The sequence below is a fragment of the Semicossyphus pulcher genome, unplaced genomic scaffold (assembly GCF_022749685.1).
Source record: "Semicossyphus pulcher isolate SPU_LCO1_2020_fin unplaced genomic scaffold, fSemPul1.0.p SCAF_18, whole genome shotgun sequence".
Lineage (NCBI taxonomy): Eukaryota > Metazoa > Chordata > Actinopteri > Labriformes > Labridae > Semicossyphus > Semicossyphus pulcher.
The window spans coordinates 22,791,602-22,811,873 of NW_027211691.1; the positions used below are offsets into that span (position 1 = coordinate 22,791,602).

A 20,272-nucleotide genomic window follows, 5' to 3' on the forward strand; every position below is an offset into this window, starting at 1 on the left:
CTCACAGGCATTGTTTTATACTTCACACGCATTGAAAAGTCCTTACATCGTCAGATTCACATGTGTGAAAGCCGAACAATGGATGTGCTTGTTGACAATTTATGGGGAGATATAATAAGAACAAATCCATAAAACGAAACCTGTTTCTTCACTTGATACTTTCAGGTCCTTCCCCCACAGCTTGCTCCCTGCGCAGTATAAAGTGTAAGTCACAGCTGTTTTTTTCAGCTTGCTGGTTATTTTGGGGATGGGAGAAGCTAGATGATATGCATATTGAATAGGTTCTCCGTTTGTTTGAGTGTTCAGTTCGCTGTTACAATAGCTGAGTTCAATACTCTTCTCAAATCTCAGTTACACTCGAGCACTATTATGGGGGATGGTCCTCTGCCAACACCCATGGGTGAATGTAGCCTTTCCCCTTTGAAGAATTCATTATCTCAGCACAGCGAGTCATTAGCAGACACAAAGCATTTGTTTGTGCCGAACACAAGTGTTACCTGAAGAGGCTGAAGATTAAATAGGGTGAAAAATACTGTAAATGTTTAATCTGCAGTAAGCAGAGCAGCCTTAAATCCATTTAACCACAGTATTATAAATTCACAATAACATCTATGAATCATTCAAATCCCCTCAAAGGATTTATCATCTATTCGAGGTGAGAAGAAATTAAGTACAAACACTGTTACTGGTATCTCTACTTTACAGTATTTATTTCTCTGATCACTTTTTACTTCTAATCCCTTCCCTAATCTTTTAGCAGAAAAACATGTATTTAGATTTTTAGCTGTAATACACTGGAGGGTAATTATTGACAGTACTTTAATAATAAGAGAACATAAGATTAAAACCTATTAAAAGAAGAATAAAGATGAAGTCAATAGAGGGAAACTTGTAAATGTTTTCTGTGACCATCAGGGAGAACATGAATGAATGAAAGTTTTGCACATTGGAGCAAAGATAATGTTTATTATATTCAGCATATTGATTGTTTTTCAGTTAGAATTATATAAAAATAACCAAAATACGACTTGAAATTAGCTTTGCACAGAAACAGCCGGTAGACATGTCCTGTTAGACTACTACTATTATACTGTGAGTACATTTCACATCATGTACTTTTCCACTTTTACTTCAGCACTACTCAAAGGAGCAGTTCTCCCCTGGAAAAAGCCGCTGCCAGTCAAAGCTGGTGTTCTCTGTAATCGATAGAAGCAATAATATTTGAAATTGGCGCCATCGCTGTGGAGAAAGTTGTACAAACAGCTCGTGGTTTCGCCCATTCTACACTCCTACAACACCCAGCGTGCATTGCGCCCCTCCCTCTGGAATGAACGGCCCAGCGAGAGACACTACCGTTTTAGAGTCAAGGACATTGATCGCTGCAGGCAAATGCTCAGAGCGGTACAGAATCAGAAACACGACGAGAATATACCGGTGGATCGCCTAAAAAATCTTCAGGTCTGCAGTCTACATTTCAAACCTGACGATTCTGAACGAGACATGACATCGGAGGCGGGCGTCCTAGACTGAGGAAGTGTAGTTTAGCGAGCTCCCTGGCCTCTGCCTGATGCTGGCAGAGGTTTTCCGGGGCCCATTGGAGAAGCGAATAGCATGCTGATGGCATTAGCTCCCCATAATGTAGCTTAGCGAAAGTTCAAGCAGGAAGACTGTTCTCACTCATTCATTCATCATTACCATCATGCATTCATGCCATGTTTCTCTCTCTCTCTATCTCCCCTCTCTGTTCTGTTCTGAGATCAGCTGATTACGGGCGTTTCCATTTAAGTTATTAACCAACCAGAGTTAGCCACGACGTCTGTCAACCAATCATCTTGCTGCTGTCAAACTTTACATCTGCTCCCCTCTCTTCCGCAGTCTGTTCATCATTTTCAGATGATTACTGCGACCCTCCTCCACCCCAGTCACCTCCGATCCATCTCATCAGTGTCCAAGTCAGCTCAGCTCATCCTGCATCCTCTCTTCACCACCAGTGTCTAGACTCCATCGGGGGGTATCCTATCCTGCTCTCAGCCTCTACACCCCTCCAAGCACACGAAGACATCACGATGGGGTCTAATCGCTAAAGACTTTGCTCATTTCATTTTAATCTTGTAAATAAATAATTGTTCAATCTAATTAAGTCTCTCCTGATTGAAATAGCACGATAGGACGGAGGTTGAAAATCAGCAAACTGGTGCTTTAAGTAAAGAATGTGTGTACTTTTGCCACCAAACTCTGAAAGAAGCTTAGTCAAAGATGCCAAGAATATCACACATTTCTAATTATAGTGGTGCAAACCAAAATATCTCTAAAAACAGCAGCATCACACCATGTCTGGATGCCTCATAGAGGAGGCCAAAACCTCCTGATTCTGCCTGACAGCGCCAGTCAACTAAAGGCTAAAGATCTGACTGGTGGGTTGCAGTAACAGTTCAAACAATGCCCAATAAGCTTCAACCAATTTGCACCCCTGAATGTGTTAAGGGTGAAAAATCCACTGCGATTCTAAGACAAGCAATTATGACTCAGAGGATTCAGTCGGGCCTGATATCTCTGTTGTGAATGAGAGGGTTTTTTATAAGGTCACTGCATGTCTTTGACTGACAGTTTAGTAAGATTCGGCCATGCATAAGAATGCAAAAGACCTCTAGCCAGCTTTGTGCCATAAGCAGTCAACTGGCCACAGAGCACAATGAGCTTATCATCAGTGGAGAAAAGCTTACATGCCCCAGAGAGCCATTTGATGTCCCTCTGAATACCGGGGGTCCTAACACTATGGAGAGGGGATGCTCACTTTATTGTGCTGCCATCAGTCACATCGGTTTGTGTCCTTGGCTGCCTCGGAGCATCTCCATCCCCCCTGTGCTCACAACAGTGGAGTGCCATCTGAGAGCCTTGCCAGCAGCCCTGTCCACACTGCAGTGGAGTGGAGTGACTGTGAAAGACTCGCGCTGCCACTCTTAATAGGACGGGGTTAGCCACGGGATGAGCCCCGAGACACTAGTTTAATCTATTACACCCACGCCTCCCCAGGCCACCAGAGAGAAGGCACTTCATCGACTTCGAGCACCACCTCAGCTGCCTCTTCGTCACTCTCCCGCCTCTTTTTTATCGTTTTGCACTCATTCACTCACACAGGACACATGCATAGCCGGTAAAACACAAGCAAGCACACACACATTGCTCCCTGCTTGGATGCTCAGTGAGGTGTTGTTGCTCTGTGTTGGACACCTGGATCTCCTGTTGTTCTGAGGTATTGTTTCCCTTGTTTCTCCTTCTTTCGACTCCTTTCACACCAGGGCCTAAAATAACTCATTTCACCTCCCACTGGAACATTCAGCACTATAATCAATGGATTAGTTTCAACCCCTGTCTGGGAGGAAAGCTCAGTTGGTATCATGCCGCAGAATAAGCTCTTCGCTATCAGATTGAAGCTATGATGTATTGCTAATGTTACCCGTGGCTATATAGTGATTACATATACTTTATGTCTCACTTTCAGAAGGTAAGGACATTCTGTTATTTCAAAATGCATGAATATGACCTTCTATCAACTGTAAACCATATTATTACATGGCTGCCTTGAATCCATTGTGATTGGTCAAGTTATTTCTGTATAGCAGTCTGCTGCTATGACGAACAGAATCATTGTTATGAGAAGCTCTGATCACCGACTCTAGAGGTCTATCTCCAACTCACTTTAAGAGTTTATTGCTGCCATGACACTTCCAACCGTAGAATCTGAAGGACTATTTCTTTACCGAAGAGATCATTTCTAGATCAATTAAATAATTTCCAAATTAAAGTCGTATGTAAAATTATTTGTGTATTTAGTAAGCTGTGTTATAAATGGGCAGCGAGCAGGTTTCTAGTGCGAGTGTTTCTTTCTGCTCTTACAAACTGCTCCCTCTACAGTACTCTCTATTTAAACCATAGCTCATTGTGTTCTTTAATATTCAACCACTATTCCTCTGTTTTCAGCCCTTGACTCAAGTTAGCATTTTGTTCATTACTTTTGTCATTTGACCATTACGTTTTTCATTCTGCCTGGTAGTATCTCATCAAGTCTGAAAGGCAGTAACAGCTTCCGTTCTCTGAAATGATTTACCGTTCAAACAGCCCAGTAATGACATTTGTGATAGAGAAATTAGACCACAGTCACTGTCTGGCTTTAGTGAAATTAAGTCCTTAATTGATGGCAGGAAGGATGAAAAAGGCTTCTTGCCTCAATACTGCCAACGACTCTGACTTCAGTCTTAATAGGGCCACATCTGAGGTAAGGCGATCCGGGCAATTAGTGACATTTGTTGAGTATGCAAATGTTTATCAGTTTTGCACTCTGTTGTTGACAAGCTCTTTTACTTAAATGTCATAGAACACATTACATTAATCACTCGAATGGGCCTTACTGTGGTAGAAGGAAAAATACAACCTAATGCAGGCTGTATGAATTATTGGGTACTTTTCTTACAGCATTACCTTATTAAAAACTGGAAACAAATCAGTTTGTGGTGGTAAATATATTGTAAACTTGCAGAATACCTCAAGCTAGTCTGGAATTAAAAATTAGAAGTTAACAATTCAAGTTGCTATAATCTGTCTCCCTTGTTTGTTCTGAACCCTGTAAACCAGTCTCTTTCTGTCTCTGTCCATGGTGCTGAAACATTTAAATGTAGGTTCTTGCTGCTTGTATTGTTTGCCTTTCCCTGTATAATGAACACTACATTACCAAAAAGGAGGTATGTAGTCTTGGGTCCTTTTGAGGGCAATATGTAGAGCATAAAATCCACTCTGAATTCAGACAGTGAAATAAAATGTTGGGACATGAATGAAATGTACTTTACAGTAAATGACCAGATATTTTGGACACAGTCAACTACCAAGACCATAACACCTTAACAACTAGAAATCATCATGCAACACCCAAATGATAAATCCATAGAACACATAAAGCCTGCTGGATGGGCTGCACTTATAGCACTTTTCATCCTCAGTTGGACAAAGCGTGAACAATGTGCCTCGCTGTGCCCATCAGAAGCAAATGGGGTTCAGCGTCTTGCTCAAGGATATGTGGACCGGAGAAGCCGGGGAATCGATCCGCCAACCATGCAAATAATGGGACGGCTCTATCTCCAGAGCCAGAGGTTCCCCACAAACATCAGCTCAGCAAGCGCATAGTGACCACCCCGATTATCTAGGAACCCAACTGTGACATCTTATCAAAACACAGACAAATTAAAAACAGCATTTTACATCCTAAAGAATCAAAAAACCAAACAACCTTTGCTTGGTAAGCAATCGTACATAACTTTTATTATTTTATCATATTTTAATTCTAATAAAATATTAACACTCAATAACAAAATTATTGATAATAATATAAAGTTTTTTTTATATAGCGCCTTCCAAAACACAAAGTGCTTCACAACACAAGAATAAAAACAGCATTCTATAAAGTGGATATAGGATCCTTATAAAAAGAACATTATAGTACATAATAAAACAATGGGTTTATTACACATACACAGCACTGACATAATTAAGTAAAAACACATTAAAAATGAAGTACACTAAATAAATACTACATTATACCAGAGGTCTAAATGCAGCAGTGTGCAGTAAAAAAAAAAGTCACCTGCACTTCTCTACACTGTTGTTTGAACCCCTCTGACCCTCTGGGGCAGAGGATTTAGAGCCAGTGCCAGAAGTCTGCAGGAAGTTCTCTTTATTCAATGCGCTGTGGCCGCAGGGGGCATTCAGTTTGTACTGCGAGTAGTAAGTCCTGTATTAAAATGGATTCCCTGAATGTGTGCCGGCAAATATTATGCCACACATGCTGTCATTAAACAATGCAGTTCCTCTAGGCTTAGAACAGCAGATTTCAATTCCGCATATCTCCCATCTTTTCTTCTCCCAGGTGGAAGTAAATAAACAAATGGACAAACTACATTTAATCTGACTAAAAAATTATTCTGCCAACATAAAACCAAGGTTATAATGCCAGGGCTCCCAATGTGTGGGAGTTGTGCTGCTTTTCATACACGGTTAGGTATGGCAGCGTTTGAATGCAGCTGTGTCTTTCCACATGCCTTTTCATGTACAGTATGTCGCTCTGTGTGCACACATTTGTCTGCAAAATTCCTTGGGAATTCAGCGGTGGATTTATCTATTGTCTCCCATAATCCTATGTTTTGCAGATGGGATGTGCAAACCCCCTCCGTGCCTCTGTGTCTCTTTTTTCCTCTGCCCCTGTATCGGCAGTCTGGGAAACAGATGATCATCCTTTGAACCCATTACTCAGCCTGATCCTCTTATCATAACCAACCTTCCCGAGTCTCTAATTTGGGGTCTGCCAAACTCTGCTCTGCGCACAATGTGGCTTTCGTCTCTGTCCTGCTGTGTTTTTTTTTTTTTAAGGCTGATGTGAGGGAGGGAGGAAAGTCAAAAGCGAATGAGAAAGGAAGAGGGAGAGGGAGAGAGGGATTGTCTGCACACATTTGCACACCTGTCTCTGGGGATATTCCACCAATCTGAAATAAGACAAGTCTGTGGGCGGGTCAGTATTCTGGGAACACAGCGAACAACTCATAAAGCCTTCATCTGCAGCTACCTACTCCCTACACCTTTCCAAAGCAAATTCTTTCTCTCCTCTCTCTCTCTCTCTTTCTCTGTCCATGTCTTGCTAATACCACAACCCCACACGGGTAGAGGCACATGTTGTTTAGTGAATTATCCTGTGGGGGGGCCTGGCCAGTTAAAGGCGCTCAGGATGTCCCCCATCAACACTGCCTTTGTGTGGTAGCCTACCGCTGTAGGGAATTCATCACACTGCTTCATTGTGCTATGGCAGCAAATCAAACACTGCAAGTAAAACAATAGGAGGCAAGATGCATCCTCACCATCCATCGAGGGTATACACGATGTAAACAAACAACCATCTTCATTTACATTATAATTGCCCCCTGTCTCATTCTGTTACTCCATTACTGTCAATGAGAAGGTCGCTATGCAATGATCTATAGCGGCTATGACGATGTTCCTATATGTTCATACAGAAAGTGGAGAGCATACTGAGGGAGCTCTTGCACTGAGCAGGGAATCAATTACCCACTCAGCCGCATATTTTAGGGGATCAAAGGATCGCACACCTTTGTGCAGCTTGTGCGTCAGGGCATGTACTAAAAATGTACCAGTAAAGTAACCCCCGATCTGATGCAGCAGAAAAACAAATGCGAGATTTGCATTTCCCCAAAGAACATTTTAGACACTTACATCAGAAATACCCTGAAAGAGAGAGAACAGAGTGAATTGGCTGCACATTACTTTTGCAATCAGATGAAATGTCTGAAGAAATGAAACAATACCGACAAAAATCGGTTTATCACTCCTTAAAATTGTTTTTGGTAAGGTGAATTTGCGTGGAAAAGAAAAGATTCAATTAGAAATCCTGTTTTTTAATCTTCCAGAGATGAATCTGTGTGTGTGCAGTCTGTGGGACTGTTTTTAACGAGAAAGTTTGAGGTTCACTGGTAGAATTGATACTATTTGTGACTCTATTTACATTTACTTTGGAAAATAGGAAGATAACTCATTCAGTAAAAGGAATCCTCATCTGTGCATAAAAACTCTTTACAATTTTCTCCATTTTTTGAGACATTTTGTGGCTGTTGCAATATGCAAACTAACACGACTCTGCAGTCCTCGTTGAACCTCCACAGTACTGACAACAAATGGCATTTAAACTCACCACAGGGGTCTAGTGCATCCTGCCAGAGGGAATTGCAGTAGATAGTATGAAGGAATCAGTGTGTTAGGGCTTTGTGTGAGTGTAACAAAATAACAGGTTTAAAGCTTGTACGAGTACATGTTCGCCTGCGCGTGTGTGAGAGTACACAGGAAATTGCATGTGTGTGCACCTGTGTAGTTTGCTGCGTGGGCGAGACCTGCTAACTTTACACGTTCGTATAATACGCTTCTTAACTGCTACATTCAGAGAATCTGAGCCAAACATTTGCCAGCTGTTCAAGCGACACTGACATTATGTATTTTAATAGCATGCTGGCAGGAGTGTTGAATCGTGAGAAGCTCTGTGATTTAGTGTTGGCTCCAAATGGCAGCTAGAAGTAACAGTTTGTAAACTGTTAGAAACTGCACATTGCACAGCTCTGTTTGGTAACCTGGCCAGCCTGCAGTGTATGATGCTGCAAAATAGCAGACAGATTAGAGAGACAAACAAACCGACATCTGTGAGCACAGATTCCAACAGAGCTGTTACATCCTGATTGATACGGCTAAATGTGGGCAATGATTCAGTCTAATGATAATTTTATCACAGCCTCTGAAAACCTACATCCTCAATGGCCTTTTAACTGTGTGATTTAGAGTCTTACTAAATCTAAAAAGTATTAGCAATTAGTTTCAAACCAAATAGAAATATTGTCCTTAGATCTCCAAGTTTAACCACGGAGGATTCAAACATCAGGAAAGTTTACAGAAGCTCAAATGTGTTCTATGATCCGATCATACTTTAAGTCACACCTCAGCTGTTTACATCAAGCATGAGCATCCAGGAGCAAAAATCTGACAGCCACTAATGTTTCTCACGATTATTTTGTATGCTGGAGGTAAGTGATGATCTTCTTTTGGCGGCAGGTGATTTGTGTCTGCACAGTAGAGTTTATAATCTTCCGTCATAATAAAGTAGAAGTTGACACAGCAGAGTAGGGGTGGGACAAAATATCGATATTGTGATATATTGTCGTCCCGACTGGTGTGATAAAATTATCGTATCACTGCCGCCAGATATCGGTATTTTAATTTAATAAAAATAGGGCGCTCTAAATCTTGCTGACAATTTGAGTCACTGCATCATTGTTTATCTCAATTTGTGTCTGTGAATAAATACATTAATTATGCACTTCATTTTTCTAGGCGCATTTTATACTCTTCAGTTAATCAGATATCGTGATGTATCATTATGTGATCGTCTTGCAATATATCGCTGTATCGTGATATTATCCTTATCGTGGGCATCGTGACTTACCCTGTGATTCCCACCCCTCCTGCAGAGCCATCATTCAGCATTACATTCCCAGACTGTGTGTGCTAACTATGATATTGACAGCTTACCTTTCAGTGACTGATTAAAAGAAGTAATTTTCAGAGGGCTCAAACAAACTGTTTGGGGCTGCACTACACTGATTTTCATATTTAGGATTTAGTAAATGCTTATTGAGACTCAACTTTGAAATAAATGCTTTCATTCCGCTTCAGGCCAAATTTCCAGAGGCGTCAACACATTATTTTATTAAAGCCCTTTTTGGAGCATTGATATTAACATTGGTAGCATTTTAAAAATAGGTGTACTTTTCAAGAACCTTAATGAGACCAAAGTGATCCTCCTGAATTCTCTGCTTATGCACCACCCACAAATTCAGCCACCCACTGTCACCCAGCAGAATGCTTTTAACGTCCAAAGAGAAATAATATCACACTCCTGCTCTCTTCAGTCAAGCCCGTGGGTATAAATAATGATATTATTTCTATGTAGTGTGATCGGACATGATGGATCTTATCGTCTTTAACTGGGCATACCCTAAGGAGAGTGCCACACCAGAGCTGAGAATGAAGGGAAGACTTTGACTGAATAAAACAAACCAACATAAACACATTATGAAAGCTGACGTTAAGCTATTGTCTGAAACTGTTGGTTATGTGTTACTGTGTGGTTATTAAAGGATTTATGTAGAGAAAACTACAATGTGGTTTATTTTAAAATGAAGCTTCCATCATTTATTAATTCACTCCTAAGGTCCAAAGGACACAAGGTCATGATATTGCTTTAAATATGACTGGACTAAATCTTGAAACAGAATCTTTTTAATTTCTTTATATATAGGCTGAAGTTAATAATTGATTGCATAATATGTCTCTCTTTTTCGCACTTATTGCACTGGCTGGGTCACTCTACTTCTCCTTCTAATTTCAGTCAGCAGATGTAATGTCCTTTATTCTTTCACCTCTGGTCGCTGTGGGTCTCCCTTGAAAATGAGATGATAGATCTCAAAGGGTTTTATCCAAAGAGTAATAAATTCCTTTAATATCACTCCCGCTTTTGTGCCACTTGCCATTTGGGGGAACAAATCACAGCCCTATAAATGCTATATGTGGTAAAAGTTGGTTTTAAATTGAGAACGTTTTGCTGTGTGGTTCAAAGAAAGTGCACCCAAAGATCAAGACCTTTTGCTTTGGGTCACAGTGCGCTGGATGTATTAACGCATTTAGCAAAAGAAGAACATATGGCATAGTAAATGAGCCCTGACATGCTGAGTGAATTCTTTATATAGCACAGGCGCTCAGGGAGAGCTCTGCCTGTGCTCTGAGCTGCGCTTTAAGGCACGGACAGCCAGCGAGAAGACAACTGTTAGAGAGCAACATCACACAACTGAAAGATCACAGGTCCAGCCCTCACTAGTGTCCTGCTGGTACATCATTATGCAACACAGTGGAGTATTCATTTTTTTATTACCGTATAATTCGATGTAAAAGACGCACTGTTAATACATTCTTTTCATCTGCGACCAATATACCAGTATCAAATACAGGGAGAGGTATGTTGTTGTGTTGCAGTATTTTACCAAACGATGGCGCTATCCGGTTGGTAAGTGACGTCACAGCTCCACATTAAACGGTTTCGGGGTCCGAGCAGCTACAATGTCTCCAATTTAAATAATGCTGCAGTGCTGTTCTCCTCTCTGTTTCAAGCGAGGAAAACTAACTTGATTGTTGCTAAAGCTTCGTCATGGACATGCACCGTCATGATCGCCATTGCAGCCGCCACCCTCACAACAATCAATGTTACCGCAGGCTGCCAGCTACCGCTAGCTACACCGGTAGCTAGCAGGATTGCAAGCTCAACATGGAGAAGACAGATGGTAGGCTGTAATTTGTCTGTTTTGAATTAATACAAATGAATAGTGTTGTAATAGCTTGTATACACGTTTTTATTAATAAATAGCTGTAGAAAACCTTTCCCCTCTGCGATACCCCCCAAAAACAGACTGCTTCTTATATTCCAGATTTTACAGTACATATCTTATTTGCTTCATTTAAATATCTGTTTTCCTAAAGTTCCATTGTTTTGTCGTATGATATTAGAGATATTTTATTTACTTGAATGTAAAATATACTGCAAAGGTAGCTTTCAGCAGGGTTCAGAAACAACAGTCACACCATTGGAATAGCAGCATGAGGAAGTTCCTAGGAGTAAATATAGCAGACAGAATTGCACACCTATAGGAAGTCGGGGTGCTGTGGGTGCTGCGACGCCCTGGCCCCCAGATGCAGCAGTTACACCTGCAGGTTGCTACGGTAAGCTATATATATATATGTAAGCAAGTATGGTTGCAAGATCAAAAACTGCTGTTGTGTTACATACCATCGCTCCCTTCCCCTGTCACCTGTGATGTCTGTTCATTGTTTTTTAATCAATGTGAGCAGAGCCGGCTCTCCTGGTGGTTCATGTATAATTTTTTCTGTGCCTGATCAGTCGCTAGAAGAAGGTTTGGACAGGATTTAGACAGCCTCTCCAACATGAAAGGGTTCAAATGCAGTATTCAACCAACAGCAGCACTTTGGGAGTGTATCATTATCCTGGTGATGACTTCATGCTATGCCTTATTTAGGTGAGATTGTATGGCTTATATAACGAGACATGGTGCTGCCCAGATTGATGTTAGCTATGCTGTTGTACAGAACCCATAGCGCATTGGTTTGCGTATATTTTGCTGTAGTTTGACAATATGACAGTCAGGTTTGTTATGTTGAAGCAATGAACTGTTTTTGAGTTTAACATTATGTGTTGGTGAGATTCCGTACCCTTTTGAGAATGATGATCCCTTCCTGGTTGTGTTCGTTGGTGGTGATGTCAAACATGGCGCCTCCATCGCCCGGCACAATGGTGTACTCCACTTCGGCATTTTTCCCAATGTCCAAGTCATGGGCTTTGATCCTCCCGACAGCAGACCCCACTGAGGAGGACTCAGGGACTCTTAGGTGAAAGAAACCTGTCAACAAACAAAAATCAAACTGGACTTATTTATTATCATCACCTGACATGGGAAGGAAAAATACCGAGCTCTTCACATCTTCTGTCCTTTATGCAGTCTCTCTCCCACCCGGGGCTGTCTTATCCACCCACAGGCAAGCAGCTGATATGCTCTTTCTGAAGTCAGCCCTGTAGCTAGAGGCATGACATTATTCAATTTTGACGTGTTTGGACATCAAGGCTGCTCAGCACCTTGTAATTGGCTGGCTCAAACTGTCAGATCAACAAACAAAAAAACTCAGAGGCTTTGATACCCCTCAAAAAGCAGAGACCACTGCTGAGGGCTTTGGAAGATATCTACAAACAGACAGTGGATAAAATGATTATCAGTTATACCTGAAACCAGCATCTCATGGTGCACGATACATCCATACATCCTATACTTATTCTATATTCTATTATAAACCAAATATGAATTTAAACCTTTCAAACGTTGTTTTTTCCAACAACATTCATTTCTGACCTTACACTGGGACTAAATTTTATAAAGCTCTATAATCAAAGGAAAGCACTTTGCTTCAATGTTGTGTTTACATTGACTTCACTAAATTCTTACTACATTCCTCCACTTGATTGAATGAATACTTCACATATTTATCTGCTGCAAGGGTTCTTGAAAAACTGGGCGAAGTGATTTATTTGTCCCGTATAAACAAAATTACTTGAACCTGCACTTAAAAAACCGATGCATCCAAGAAAAGATGTGCCAGGGAGAAAGGAATGTATGAGCCTCTTCTGAGGACAGTGCCACTTCAGCCAATTGAGGGAAAAAAGTAAACACTAGACTCCAGGCACTACAAAGGCGAAAAAGGATGCTTCTTGTCAGGAAGGATATTCCTTTGTTCTTGGTGGAGGACCGAAATACACACTATAACAAAACTAAAATACCCATCTTTGCTCAGGATATTGTAAAATGTTGCATTAAATGTCTATACGTCATTGCACTCCCTGCCATTTGTTATTCCTCAATTTCATCGCGGATCTTAGCGGTTTCCTCAGTGTTGATCCTGGGATTTAGAACGGGGATATTGGCGAATTTAGGAACGATAATTTCAATAAATAATCAAATACTTTCAAGGACACGCTTTCAGGTTCATGTCCTTTCAAGGATACAATGAGAACTTTCCCATTGTTAGCAGAATGAGGCTACACCCACACTAACACACATTTTAAACACAGCACGTTTATGCCTACTACTATGCACTACTCCAGCAAGATTTTGGGAAACACTGCTGACCCAGTTTTAGTTTGAAAACTCCAGGCTTGTGGTTTAGAGTGTACACACACAAAAAAAAAACATTTGGCAGCATTAATGACGCACAATTAAGCTTCCTGATTGGGTCTGATTTGTCACAACATGTTCTTCCCTGATTTGTCATGCACTAGTGATCCTTTCTGGAAGAAATCAAAGGACATAAGCCCTGACTTGCACTGTTAAGTAAAAAAAAAAATCCCCACTTAAAGGTAATGCAATGTTTTTAGGTGAGAGAACCAAAGCAAGTTTTGTGAGTGCATTTTTACACAGGCAGGCACTCCCACTGTATGCGATTGGCCATGTGAGGTCACTTTAAGGTGGACAGAAATGACTTTCATTTTAAAGTTGTAACCTCGAAGATCTCAGTTTCTACCTTGGGCGATAAACGGTAATTGCGGGAGCACACTTCCCAGATTTCCAGACAGTGCTGCATGTGTGACGTCCACGGTTGGCTCCGGTTGTAACTCTTGACTTTCCTGGCTGACGGTCGCTTTCCTTTATTAGACTGTTTGCTTCATCTGAGCGTCGAGTTTGTTTCTTTTTCTTTGGATTTTCACTTATTTTTGAAGTTGTATCTGTAGTCATCCATCTTTTCTTTGTTTGTTCAGCCATAGTAGATTACTGTTTACTCGCAACACTTGCAGAAACTGGAAAAGCAGCCGCTTAGCTCCGCCTACCCTCTCTGGCAGACCAATCACTGCTGGCTGATGGAAAACGCGTCACTAACTGGGCGCCGCTTGTGATTTTTTCCGCGATTGTTGCACCAGACACCCAGTCTGCAATACTGCACATGCAAAGGCTTCCATCAGTGGGCCATAGGCTCAATCACCACTGTGTTACCTCATTCGGCTTTAGTGACTTAACAGACATTTATTTAAATCAAAGATTATTATTTTAAAATGCCGGCTTAACATGAAACGTAGTCGTGTAGGCTGAGTTGCAGGTTAAGAGAAGTTAACAAACAGTCTGTTATGTTGCACTCTCAGTCAGTTAACAAGCTTCTAGGATTATCCAGCAAAGCCATGTGCAGGTATAGAAACTGCTATTATTCATGACTGTTGCGACCACATCTGGTGCCATCACAAAGGCGCATTCAGGGGATTTATGGTTTACTAATACTTAATCCATAATAACTAGGGAGGGAGGGGGGGATTTTTGGAAAAGACAGATGTGGGATTGATCCATGCAGCAATGTTTTAAGTAAACTGAACCGTCTAATGTTTTTTTGTTTTAACCTGTAACCCCTTTATAGATGAAAAGAGAGGGAGACAAAGAGAGGATTTGGGACAGGACAGAGAAACCACCATACTGGGCCCAAACCCGCGTGCTGTGACAGCATTATGGAAATATCATCTTTTCCTCGCAGCCAAAGGAGCTTGACCGGCTGACTGCCTGTATTTACATTCAGAGGAGAGCACTCGGTGTCGCCGCAAAATACCTGAAGAGACTGCAGCAATACACCACTGCATTTTGGCTTTGCTGTCATACACTTGCTGTTGTGGAATAGTAGAGGATCTGCACACAGTTTAATACTCGAGCAGAGAAGCTTTCACAGATCAATGTGTTTAAAGCATTTTTTTCCGGCTTGGCTTTTTTACATGACCTGCTGAACGGTACAATCAAATTAATCTGGTTTAGCAGCTTATATAAAATACCAGATAAAATGCAGTGTTTAAATACAGCGGCTCAATCCCTGTGCGGCACAATAAAGCTCAAACCGGATCTAAATATAGAGGGATGCCCCACGAGCGAAATAACACCAATCCTGCTTTATTTACCAGCAGATGCAATCATGCTAAATAAACAGGCCTCTTCTTAGGACTGCACATAATGACAAATAACGGAAAGCAATAACAAAGAGCAGGCATGATGGATATCCTTTTCCCGCTTGTAATTTGCACAGGGTTGATTTGTAATTATTAAATGTGAACCTGCTTATCTGCCTTATTACTGTTTTACAGGCAAGATGGTCGTTCAAGAGCCGTTAAATTTACCCTAACATTCGGTGTATAAGAGGCACTTTTAAAGTGTTTTTTTTTTTCATATAAAAAGTGGGCTGCGTCCTATACACCGGTGCGACCAGTATACCAGTATAAAATGCAGGGAGAGGTATGTTATTGTGTTACGGCGCTATCCGGTTGTTAAGTTGTGACGTACATCTCTGCATTTAATTATTTCTGGGTCCAAGCAGCTACGACGTCTCCCATTTACAATATGCTGCTTGATTGTTGCTTACGCTTCGTCACGGACATGCACGCCGATTTTAGCACACGGAATGCTCTCAGTGCCTCCCCTTTACTTCTAATGTAACAACTACACACAATGAACACTGATGCACATGATTTTAGTAGTATAGTAAGGAACTACAGTTAGGTCGGATACTTTTACTCCATGAAAAATGTGTGGAAATAACTTTAGTATTTGTCCAAATAGAATACAAATTAATTAGTTAGATTTAATCTGTGATAAATACCTACAGAGCAAAAAATCCAATATAGACACGCACATCCCCCGGTGGGTGCTGGATCCATAACAATCAAGTATATCAAAAACATATATAAATATCCGCACACCAGGAAGCTCCCGTAGAGGGTTTTATTCAGCACAAAGTGACGTTTCGAGCCAACATGCTTCCTGGTGTGCAGATCTTTATGTATTATTTCGATGAATACCTAAGACTCATCAATTTAATCATCTCCGTTTTACCAGCCGTGTAAAACGGACTTGGCAGGGAATCAGGACCAAACATGACATGTACCTGCACGGCTTTGTTCTGTGTCTTTACATGCGGAACGTTACATTCCTTATACACATACCCTCAGCTGAGGAGCTATATTATCAGCGGAGAACATCGTCAGGACATTATTAATGAAAGAGTGCCGCTTTACAGACGCTTTAGCTTTGCAGAGTAAGTTACCTTGGTGATCTAGCCAGGTTAAAGGAGAGCCAGCTTTGTGACACTGAGAACCCTGGGTTGAGGCTCAACAGACCCGGCTAAGCCTCTAATCTCGCTTTGTAGTGCACCCCTCAGGATTGCAAACTTGACATGGTGAAAACAGGTCGGCTTTAATTTGTGTGTTTCTAATGAAAATAAATTGAAATAGTGTGGAATACTGTGCCACTTATATTCTGGATTTTAGGGTACATGTTTATAATCTTTATAGTGCACTCACTTTTAGAGAACCTGGGTGGATTATCGTTGACATCGCTGAGGGTGATGTTGACGGTGGTGGTACCTGCCAGGCCCCCCAGCTGGCCCCCCATGTCCTTGGCCTGGATTAATACCTGGTACTGTTCCTTCACCTCTCTGTCCATATTGGGCAAGGCCGTCTTTATAACACCTGGTGAACGGAAAGATTGATGAGAAATAGACACAATAAACGGAGTGAGGTATGGAGGAAGGAGAAAAGACTGTGAGATAAGAAAAAAGAGACACAGGGGGAAAAAGTGGTCAACATAAAACTCGCCTGAAATATGTTTCACGCCAAACACACAATTTACTCCAAAATGCACAATTTATTTCCTCCTAAACCAGCTCACTTTCCAAAAAGATGTTGCACGTGTGGCTCCGACCAAGGCTGAAATAGAGGTCATTTCACAAACTGGAGACACTTGACATTCAATAGGGAACTCTGGTGAAGCCATATAATGATTCACTTGAGGATCAGAGACCCTGAGATCAGAGAGCGTTTGTACTGCAGATTAATAGCTAGGTCAGTGGGAGGTTGACAGGCTAAAGGGAAGCAGGAAGCGCATAGGTGGGTGTTCACTTTCTCCCTCCTCTCATTCCATTTTAAACGCTAAAGATGTGAGGATTTGATGTGCAGACCCCTGACACGTGTGACTCGAAATCAAAGAAAATGTTTATTTTCTGAAGGTTCTGTCATCTTCCTCAAGGAGCAGGATGTCCGTCTATGAGAGGGATAATTGTGTGACATGCATGGATTTACTCATATATGTTGTTGTTGCCCCCCTCCCCCTGTTCACCCTTTTCCTCCCAGTGTTTGTTCCCCTTGTTGATGTGCGTTTGGAGATAGTTTCAGTTCCCAGCAGGGCAAACATTTGCTTTAACAGTTTGATTTTTTCCCAGCATCAGTTTGAAATACACTCACAGTGTGTGCTCTGTAAAGCTCTGGGTTGAGCGGAATAATCAGCAACATTCCAGCGTATCTGCCTGTGTGATATGTATGAACCTATTTTCATACGCTTTGAACTGTCCCAGATGGTAAGCCAACAGCAGCCCACTACCATCAAACTCTGGTGGTATGAAGGTGTTGCAGATTTAGAGCAGTCTTCTGCCTTCCTCTACCTTGCTGCCACTCTACAGCCTTTTTACTGCCATTTTTCCTCCTATGACACCATCCGCCTACACCAGGGGAGGTATGAATAATGTGGAAAAATGAAGTTACAATGTTAAACATCAAATGCCATTGTGTTGTTTGTCTTTTGGCGGTTTCAATTGAAGCTGCCTGCTAAAGCGGCGGCAGTGTCCTTGCAGCAAAAGCTCAGGATCACAGTTTGTTTTCTGATGCTGAAACTGTCAGTTTGCTGGTTCACCTGCCAATGTGATGTTTTGTAAAAAGTGATGGCATTCGCTCCAGCAATAGAAGCTACCATATTTAGAGCTACCACGTAAGCTGGAAGAGAAGTTATATTTAACTTTCTTATAGAGCGTTTTCTGAGGCAGATCTCCCGAATGTTTACCCTACATTTGAATACTTTTTTGCCTTAAAATTATGAGTCAAAGAAATAATTTACTCGACATAAAGAAACATGAAGGGCTGTCACTTCAAACGAAATTCAATATATCGTTCAAACCTGGTGAAATATTAATATCTGCTGCCCAGAGTCCCAGAATGCTTCACGGTTAAAGTAGTGTGCCTTGTATTCCAACCGATGGAGATAACACGCTGCCTGCTACAAACAAATGGAGGAAACGAACGAGCCAAGCCGTCGTTAACCCTTTCCTGCTTCAGCATCCCGATCGTAGTCAGAAAACACAGGGGAGACTTATTGTTGTTCTGCTCCAGGGCCGAAGCTGTAGCTAGCTTCAGGGCTAACTCCCCTCACTTTAATACGCCAGCGGCATGCAGCAAGCAAGACACGGGAGCGCGGCTTGAGTCTTGAGGAGTCGTAAACTGTACATCAGTTCTGTTGTTTAAACAGCTACCCATCACTCTTTTCTCTGCTCTTACGCTGTTTCAGTCCCCAACACTTCACGTAACTCGTGCACCAGGGCTGGGTATCGATAAGGATTTCTCAGTTCGATTCCGATTCTCAAGGTCCCGATTTGATTCCATTTCTGATTCGGTTAGGGGTATTTCAGTTACAATATCAATGCACATCTAACCTGGTGCAGTATCAAACTTTTTAATGTTTACAATAAGAATTGACCCCAATGAAGTAACATCATGTACTTTTTATTTAACATGACAAACACACAGCAATATTAACAATTTTATGAACTAGCTTATGAACTTTTTGTCCAGTTTCAGACTTTCAGTCTGAACATCTGGCTCATGGTTTTGATTAAACGAACTGGGGTTCAACTTGCACGAGATTTGGCCACGAGATCTCACAGAACAAAACCACATGAGACTAAGAGCTATGGGGAAAAGCATATTGTATAACAACATGCCGCGACCAAAGCTGACGCTAACATAGAGTAACATAAACATCAGTGCAAAACTAACATGGACGCACACACGATAAAAAGAGTCTGTCAGCGATCACTGATGTCTCCGTAGTAGCTGCAGTAAACGAGTCCGGGCATGTCTCCCTTACTGCCATGTTTCGGCTGAGTCGTGCTGCGTTCAGGAGCGCTCAGAAACGTGAGTGATACACATTTTTACACATATGTTTAAAGATCGATCTTGGGATTTATTAATCGATATTGGGTCATTCAAATGAGAATTGATTTTAAACCCAGCCCTGTTGTGCACACACACTTCCTTTCAGTCTCACTCGCTCTTAAACCCCACTCTCATGCACTTAGCTCTTCCCAAAATAGAGCTGCTCATCTCATCACCACAGAAGTGCTGCATGTACCACCACTTACCCAATATGTTGTTGTTATTGGCAAAACGTTTATGGGTGGTGGTGGTGGTGGTGGTGGTGTTTGACGTTAGTGTTCAATATAATTCAGCGGAATTCCATTGAATTTGTTTGAACTTGACTTTTTGGAAAAGTGAGCCCCTAGAAACATTGGCCAGTTTTAGTTTTGATTTGTGGATTGGATCAATGTTTCTCAAGTTATACCGTATTCTTGCACTGGTATTGCATACACTGTCTAAATTCTAAACAGTCGGTGCAGGACATGATTGAGTGTCTTTTAAACTTTAGAAGACACTCAATCATACGCTTCACCAGGGTAAAAATAAATCACAAAACCATAGTTGGCCTATATATCATATCATTCAGGACTAATGGCCTAGATGCCTAAGGCCCTGTTTCACTGCCATGCTATGCATATTTTTGCACACTTAAAGGACGAATGTAAAGATGTTCATGAACTTTGCACTCACTTTTTTTGCTAAATAAATCAGACAGAACAATCCTTTACCTGTTTTGGGGTCAACAGAGAAGTATGGCTGGCCATGCAGGATGCTGTACACCACTCTCGCACTGTTTCCGTAGGTGGGGTCGTCTGCATCTGTGGCTGTTACTTGCGTCACGTACGTCCCTGTGGAAAAGAGTGGGAAGACAAATTGACTTTGACTTAATTTTTCCCCACATGGGACTGAAATCCGATCTCTTTGAAGTCCATCAGTTTGCTGAAAGATCTCACCTGACTCTAATGAACGATGAATCACAACTGAGAATGCTGCAGCTAATACCGAGCAGTCAAAGTACCTGACGGAGTGCAAAGAGCAGGAGTGTGGAGGAGAAAAGAAGTTGTTCAATTTTTCCTG

The 20,272-nt window shown here is 41.5% G+C and overlaps 1 protein-coding gene across 3 annotated transcripts in view; it reads right to left on the minus strand.

The window, feature by feature from the left end:
* Window positions 1-20,272, minus strand: part of LOC138595594 (cadherin-12-like) — a 74,020-nt gene that overhangs the window by 27,746 nt on the left and 26,002 nt on the right. For 2 of the 3 annotated variants that reach the window (XM_069666905.1, XM_069666906.1), the window contains exons 3-5: window positions 19,924-20,043; window positions 16,535-16,702; window positions 11,878-12,065 (exon numbers count right to left, since the gene is read on the minus strand). In XM_069666905.1, the coding sequence (XP_069523006.1) occupies window positions 11,878-12,065; window positions 16,535-16,702; window positions 19,924-20,043 (476 nt within the window). The remainder of the gene's footprint in view (window positions 1-11,877; window positions 12,066-16,534; window positions 16,703-19,923; window positions 20,044-20,272) is intronic. The other variant, XM_069666908.1, reaches the window with a different exon arrangement.